This window comes from Danio rerio, chromosome 18, assembly GCF_049306965.1.
Source record: "Danio rerio strain Tuebingen ecotype United States chromosome 18, GRCz12tu, whole genome shotgun sequence".
NCBI lineage: Eukaryota > Metazoa > Chordata > Actinopteri > Cypriniformes > Danionidae > Danio > Danio rerio.
Window position 1 is genome coordinate 7,885,016 of NC_133193.1, and position 8,334 is coordinate 7,893,349.

Below are 8,334 nucleotides of genomic sequence, written 5' to 3' on the forward strand. Positions count from 1 at the left end.
AATGCTGTAAAAGCCTCATTTAAATCAGGCATGAAAGTTATAGTGATAAGTACAGTTATGGAAAATGGAAGAGTCCGCTTTAAAACGCATTACAGTAGGTGTGTGCTTTAGGAAAATGTTGTTTTGTTTCGTTTTATTCTAATGTATATAGGTTGTTATTTTTTTTTTAAATATATGTAAAACAAAGCATAATGTACAAACATTAATGGACTTTTTTTCCCCCCCTCAAAAGCAAAAACAAAAAGACAATAAAAAAAAAAATGTATAAATAAAAACATATATATATATATATATATATATATATATATATATATATATATATATATATATATTTGCATATAGGGATGCCACGGTTCTCAGTATAATATTGACTTCCACGGTTCAATATGCGCTTTTGATTTGCGGTTTTCTCGGTTTTGCGTTTAAATAATTTGTGTGTTTCATATCTCTCCGAATTGACATTGGTGCCTGTAAGTCCATGAGCTGAGATTAGGAAACTCCTCCTTGCGTGTAAATATCCAATCACTAGGCTCTAAAGTTGGGGGGAGCTTAACCATCATTCCACACTTTAACATTGCGAGCGGCGGTGAAGTGAGACGACAGTATGAGAAAGCGTCGGCGTCTTTCAAATCTGCGGTGTGAGGACATTTCGGTTTTGCTGGTAAGTATAATGCCAATAAAAGAAAAAACGGTGAACAAGAAGTAACTGTGCAAGCATTGTTTTACACGTATAACCATGACTGCACATCTGCAGCGCCATCACCCAGCAATATCACTGTCTGAAGGCTAGCGGAGAAGGTAATAAACTCCTCCAAATAGCAACAATCCCTCGCTGAATCTTTCAAGCAAACATATCCAACTGGTTCCAAGAGACGTATAAAAATAATAAAGGCAGTGCGGGTGTTTATTGCTAAAGATTTGCAGCCGTTTTTGGTTGATTGGAGCTGTGGGCTTTTGTCATTTTATAAAAGCACTCGATCTGAGTTACAGACTATTATCTCGCATTTTTTCAGCACCAAGATAATTAAGATGGTTTATTTATGTTTACTGAAGTACAAATATGTTTATTTGAAATGGCCAATTTATCTTTATTAACTTCACATGTGTGTTTATTTTCAAACTGTAGGATTTTATGTGTTCCCCAGTTTGTACATGAGCTACCAGCAGCTATGAGATTTCAGTGTTGTTATTTTTTTTAACAATACACTAGGAACTAGTGTACTTTTCTTGGCTTTTAAGTAAAACAAAATGAGTATTGCAATAAATTTTATTATTTTCTCCTTAACCTCTTACTGTTCCTATTGCCTATAGCATAAAAAATAAAAAACACATGTCAAGCCATGAGAACCGAACCGAAAACCGTGCTAAAAAATCGAGGTATGTATTGAACTGTGGGTTAACTGTATTGTTGCATCCCTAATATATATATATATATATATATATATACACATACATGCATAGACATATACATACAAATACAGGCATACACATATACCCTGAAGCAGGGATCACCAAACTTGTTCCTGGAGGGCCGGTGTCCTGCAAATATTAGCTCCAACCCTAATCAAACACACCTGTACAAGCAAATCAAGGTCTTACTATAGTTTTAAAAACCAGTCTAATAGTCAACCACGGCTAACAGGTTACAGGTTTATTCATGGTGTGTTAGTTCAATATGTCCATTAGATGGTAGAATAGATGTTTCTGATTTTGTGCGTGTATGTGTGTTTCAGATGTGCGTGTGTCAAAGGAGTGCTGTGGCGTCTCTGGACCTCAATCCAATGGGCTGTTATGGCTGCGGCGACAGTCTCAATGTTTGCCATCAGTCTGGTCAGTACATTTCCTGTCAGGGTTATATTTGGAGGTGGGGAGAGCAGCCAAAAATGAATGCTGGAAACCTGTAACCATAGACTTCCATAGTTTTTTTTTTTTTTTTTCTATGTAAATCAATGCTTTCAGGTTTTCAGCTTTCTTTAATGTATTTGCTTCAGTGTTTAACAGAAAAATAAACCCCAAAAGGTTTGAATCAAGTAAAGGGTGAGCAATTTCTGAGTAAATTTTCATTTTAGTGTGAACTGTCCCTTTAATGACGTTTAATGGGTGTCTTTAATTGTGTAAATTATAGTAAAAATTTAGTCTAATACACAAGACAAACTTTCCTAATTAAGGAAAAAAAAGTCATCTTAAAACTTTTTTTCATGCCGTTTGTATTTATTGATTTTAAATATTTGATTTAATTGCCACTGAAGGATTATTTTTTTATTCATTCATTAATTTTTCTGTGGCTTAATTCCTTTATTCATCAGGGGTCGCCACAGCGGAATTAACTTATCTAGCATGTTTTACACAGGGCATGCCCTTCCCAGCTGCTACCCAGTACTGGGTACCCAATTTTTTTATATATATATATGTATATATGTATGTATGTATGTGTGTATATATATATATAAATGTGGCCTCACAGCAAGAGGGTCGCTGGTTTGAGCATTGGCTCAGTTGGCGTTTCTGTGTGGAGTTTGCATGTTCTCCCTGCGTTCGCATGGGTTTCCTCCGAGTGCTCCGGTTTCCCCCACAGTCCAAAGACATGCGGTACAGGTGAATTGGGAAAGCTATCCATAGTGTATGAGTGTGTGTGAATGTGTGTGTGGATGTTTCCCAGAGATGGGTTGCAGCTGGAAGGGCATCCTCTTCGTAAAAACTTGCTGCATAAGTTGGCGGTTCATTCCGTTGTGCCGACCCCGAATTAATAAAGGGACTAAACCGACAAGGAAATGAATATATATATATATATATATATATATATATATATATAAATATAATGTGTATATATATGTGTGTGTTTTATTTTTTATTTTTTCCCTGTGCTTTTAAGCTGTGCAAATAATAATAATAACGCAAGACTAATAATGCATTATGTGTGCAGGTTCCCTACACCTACATTGAATATGATGCACACAGTAAACTCTGGCCTGGGATACGGACAGCATTTGAAATCACTGACCGCTACCAGTTGGCCAACTCATACGGACTCTTTCGGAGAATGACCGGGGTTGGAGGTCGTCCAGAGGTGGTCATCGAGGGCAGTATGGATCGCCACACATGGACGGTCAGTTTACAAGTGTCTCGCAAAATAAGAAATATTAAATGAAAAAAACATAAGTAAAAAGGTCTGAAATCCTAAATCATTTCAGAGAAGTTCATTTAAAAACACTGAATTTTGTGCTGCAAAATAACATTACCGTGCATTAGGCTATTTAACAATATAGTTTTTTTATAGTTATTGTTGCAGGTTAGCTGTTAAATGTGATTTTTATTTTATTGTTTAGCATGTTGAGTAGCTGTTTATTATAGGGTATTTGCAGAAGAACTTTTATTTTCAGTAACTCAGTTCAAGCACTTCTGGTGAACCGTATGCAGTTACAAAATTACCGCATTTAAGGTCTGTTTTCTTTGAAAATCTGTGATATTCACTGCCTGATTGATATATGATATGAAGAAGATGTCAGAATGTTCAAGAAGCACTGCATTAAATTATATTGTCCATGTCTTTAAAAGATGAACATTTATTTTACTCCAGTATTTTCAATGGAGTTTCTGCGCTCGCCTGCTGATTCTGATTTTCATCTCGCTTTATGCTCTGAACAACTAAATAAATGCTTGAATCTGTTTAAATGATTATGTTTTATTTACATTACAACATCAATGCTGTAAACGGAGCCATGTGAAATTGAAAAAAGTCACATTAACTGTTCACTGGAAGTCTATAGGTAGGGGAACAAACCCCTAGCTGTGCATAAACTCCATTGTAATGTCTGTGCAGGAGATCGAGTTCATGTATAAGCCGGGGAACATGAGCGCAGCGCCCCCTGTGGTCACTCCGCATCAGCCCAGGCTGGACTGGCAGATGTGGTTTGCAGCTCTGGGTCCACACACACAGAGCCCCTGGTTCAGCAGCCTTCTGCACAGACTCCTGCAGGGCAAAGCAGACGGTGAGATGACGGGCTTGTTTTTGCATGCATGTTTTAATTGAGCATTAATCCGGATACATTTCAGGATATAGTATCCAGATACTGTATTGTTTCTGTTTGCTTTAAGCTATAGACTGTGGGGTTTTGTTTGTCTTGTTTTGATGTGTTGTACAATTTTGATTTACAGTATGTATGTCTCATTTGGAGACTCCTTTGAAAATGAGATGGTTGATCTAAAGGGACTGTCCCATTCACTACGTTCAATTCAGTATTATACCTGTCATGCAGACCTGCGAGTGTCAGATGCTTTTTAAAATCCTTAAGATGAATGTCTGCTACATATAGTGTGTCAATATTTCATATGTGTGTGTTGTGTAGTGGTCAAACTCATTCAGACAGATGAATCTCAGTATCCGTTCAGCAAACAGCCTCCTGTGTATCTGCGAGCTCATCGCTACAAATACTGGTTCAGCGAGCCCAAAGCGGACGGGTGAGGACACGCACACATTTCCCATAATGCATCAGTCTATAAATGCAGAACAAAATACATGGATTGCTCTAACTGGTGTGTAATCTTCATTGCATGCTGTTTGGATCTTGGATGTGTTTAGGTCTTTTCCTCAGCGATGGTGGAGACGAGTGTATGTGGAAGAGTTCTATCCCATAGTGCAGCTGGGCGACTCTTACCTTGAACAGATGCTGGTTCAGCATGATTTAAAGGTCAGGAGCCAATCTGTAGTCAAAACCGAAAATGTAACTTTATTTGGATATTGATTTTAGCTGGGAAAGCGAACAAACACACCTAAAGTTCATTATCTGTTATCTGCAAAGTACTTTGATTCAGTGACGTTTATAAGGCATTTTCACTAGCTTGCAGAAATGGATTAAAGGGGTAGTTCATCCAGAAATTAATATTTATCATAATAATGTATTTAGTATAATAATAACAACAATAATAATAATAATAATTTATTATTATTATTATTATTGTGTTTGTTGTTGTTGTTATTATTATTATTATATATTTTTATATATAATATCAAATATATTTATATAAAAAGGAACCTTTTGTGATTCTGTCTATCAGATGAAATATCCCCCTGCTCTAAGAGTAATAAATTATCATAATATGTAAGAAATGGACACCAGTGTCACAATCTTTGTAATGTGTGGGTGATGAAGGCAAGGTCCGCGAATCAGGTAGGAAACAAAGATATTTCTTTTAGTAAACTTTGGGGAAAAAAAACCCCGTAGTGGCATTTGGCTTCGCTCTCAGGTCTCTCGTGTAGGCAGCTCCCAAATCAAGGTTATTATAGTTAATGAAAACACAAAAACTAAAATGTAAAATAATTGTCGTTAAGTGAAATGACAATAAAAACGAGTTTTAAAACACTAAAACTAACTGAAACTGTATCGTATACATACAAAACTAACTGAAACTAACTAAAATTATAGCAAAAACTTCCTTCATTTTCTTATTTGTGAATGTATTTAATACATAATCTTACTGTAAGCTTTATTTCTGTATCGCGATCGCGAATGAATCTTTTTAACCGGATCTTCTAAATAAGACAAAGTCTTCCATTCTCCAATTCTCGTACAGCTCTTTTTATAAAAAAAAAGCTTGCTGCAAACCAACAGCTTTGCTGTATCGACCCAGACAGCATAGCGGGGAAAACATGCAACAAACCCAGTAGATCATGGAAACAAACACAAGGCGATAACCATTTTCAAGGTATACCGCGGTCTGGAAAAGTCAAGAGTTTTGATACAGCCAAAATTTTATTATATATATTTTTTTTAACAACAGTATCTCCAGCAGAAAAGATATCTAAAGATGCCATTTTAAATTGTAAAGAAATCTGTGTTTTCGAAACTAATGAAGACAGCAGAAGTCAATCATTTATTTGAATTATTCAGCCGGAGATGTTTACTGTTCCAAAATATTATTCAAAATAAAATATATTGTGCTCAAAGGGCGAAAGAACTTGTTGTTTTATACTCAGACATTTAAGAAGAATATATTTTTGAGTAGTAATCACAATACCTGGAAACCGTGATATTTTTATCCAAGGTTATCATACCGTCAAAATCTTATACCGGCCCCTGCTTACATACGATCTGTGATGTGTGGACATGGTCTCACCCAGTCATTGGGTATCACACCTTGGCAGGTCTACCTTGCCTTCGGAAAGCATGTGCTCTCATGAATAATTAAGAAGCAGGGTCTTCTCATAGGATAAGAAAATTTTGCTATGAATAATAATGAGAAACTGACGCATCATCACTTCACTACCAGATTTGCTGTACATATCATATGTTGATCCCGCCCCAAAAATCATTTTAATCCCGGAAGATGAAATTAGCTTACAAAAGCTCCAAATTATCCAGTTTTCCCCACAATTAAAGCTGTCAGGTGCTAACATTGTTTTAACTGATGCTCAACACACACAAATATGTTAAAATAAAAATAAAAGTCCTCCAGGGTGTCTTGAACCTTTAAGCCCAATATTTTCAGGACTAGTTTCAAAAATTGCCAACAGGGCTTCAGGTTCAGTAAGAAAACCAAACATGACTAAAAGTTAAAAAATGTCTTTCCAACACCTCCCTAGATTACACTGACTTTTTAACAATTTTGCATTAGTAATAATGAGATCCTAATGACTATATCTGCTCATTTAAACCACTCTTCATTTGTTTGTCCATCAGGATAAGGCTCCTCCGAGGCACGTCTCCAAAGGTCTATTGCCTCGATTTTTGCGATGTGTTGGAGATCATGTGCGTGAGATACCGGCTCCTCTTCTGCTCTGGACTCTCTTCATCTCGGCAGCGACCTTGTGTCTCCTCAGCTCTCTGAGACCGCACAGAAAACATCACCAACAACACCAATCACTCCTGAACCAACACACAGAGAAAGAGCCCACAGGAGAAGAAGAGGAGAAGAAATGCAAAGAGGAAGAGGAGACTAAGCATAATGAGGAGGAAACAAAAGATGATGCAGAGGAGGATGGAAAGGAGGAAGAAGAAGCAGAGAGTGAAGAGGAAGATAAAGAAGAAAATGAGGAAGAAGACAAGGAGAGTGCAGATATAGAAACAGAAGCAGACAGCCTTAGGAAAAGAAAATAAGGTTTTTTTGGTCATCTTACTAAGGTATTAAATCAGGGATGTCCAAACTCTGTTCTGGAGGGCCGGTGTCCTGCATAGTTTAGCTCCAGCTTTCTTCAACACACCTGCCTGGAAGTTTTTGTATACCTAAAAGAGCTTGATTAGCTGGTTCAGGTGTGTTTAATTGGGGTTGGAACTAAAATATGCAGGACACCTTCCCTCCAGGACCGAGTTTGGACATTCCTGTATTAAATGAATCTCTGCACTGTAGAAAATAGCTGTTAAAGTGATAGTTCATCCAAAAAAGGAAATGTGCTCATTATTATTTAGTCTCCCTTAGTTGGTTCTATACCTAATTTTCTTTCTTCTGTTGAACACAAAAGAAGATATTTAGAAAAATGTAAGAAACCTTTAACTGTTCACTCATAGTAGGCAAAACGGTCACACTTTATTTTGATGGTTGAATTTAAGTTACATTGCATCTACATGACAACTAATTCTCACTAGATTATAAGTAGACTGTTAGGGTTGGGGTTAGGGTTAGTTTAAGTTGACATGTACTTGCAAAGTTTCTTATAGTCAGTTAAAAGTCAGCAGTATCAACAGATATTAAGCAGACAGTCTACTAATACTCAAATAGACCATCAAAATAAAGTGTTACAGGAAAAACAGATACTATGGAAGTCGATGGTTACCGGTTTTCAACATTTTTCATAATATCTTCTTTTGTGTTTAACAGAAATAAGAAAGTCAAGCAGGATTGCGATAAGTAAAGATTTAGTAAATAATGACAGAATTTTCAGTTTTGGGTGATCTGTCCCTTTAATTATTAGATGGTTTCCATATTTTGTGATTCACTTGTGTTTTTCGTTTATTTAAGGTTGCGAATTGCATTATGGGACTTGGATCTGTCACTTTGACGTTGAAAATTTAATTCTGCTGTTTTTATTGACATTTTAGTATATTTGAAACAATATATTGTATAAGAAGAAATGTATAAAAATTAATTAATATTAGATATGAATAAATAATAGATATTAATAAAAGTCAATTTGTCAAATTTTTTTTGCATCAGAAGTTGTTGGAGGAACGATCAATGTCTTATAATGCAATTCAAAAGCATAAACATAAATCAGAAAATATGCAAATCTATTAATTTACCTATATCAGGGGTGTCCAACTCCTGGAGGGCTGCAGCTCTGCACAGTTTAGTTCCAACACTCTTTCAACACATTAACCTGTAGGTCTCAAACAAGCCTGA

The 8,334-nt window shown here is 36.1% G+C and overlaps 1 protein-coding gene across 15 annotated transcripts in view; it reads left to right on the top strand.

Annotated features, from left to right (window-relative positions):
• Positions 1–8,334, top strand: part of lmf2a (lipase maturation factor 2a) — a 35,077-nt gene that overhangs the window by 14,619 nt on the left and 12,124 nt on the right. For 6 of the 15 annotated variants that reach the window (XR_012393789.1, XR_012393795.1, XR_012393791.1 and 3 more), the window contains exons 9-14: positions 1,734–1,830; positions 2,924–3,106; positions 3,821–3,989; positions 4,347–4,458; positions 4,580–4,688; positions 6,678–7,118. Coding sequence is in view for 3 of the 15 variants with exons in the window: in XM_073929538.1 (XP_073785639.1) it covers positions 1,734–1,830; positions 2,924–3,106; positions 3,821–3,989; positions 4,347–4,458; positions 4,580–4,688; positions 6,678–7,094 (1,087 nt within the window). In the remaining 12 variants the exon portion in view is untranslated. 15 annotated transcript variants of the gene reach the window in all.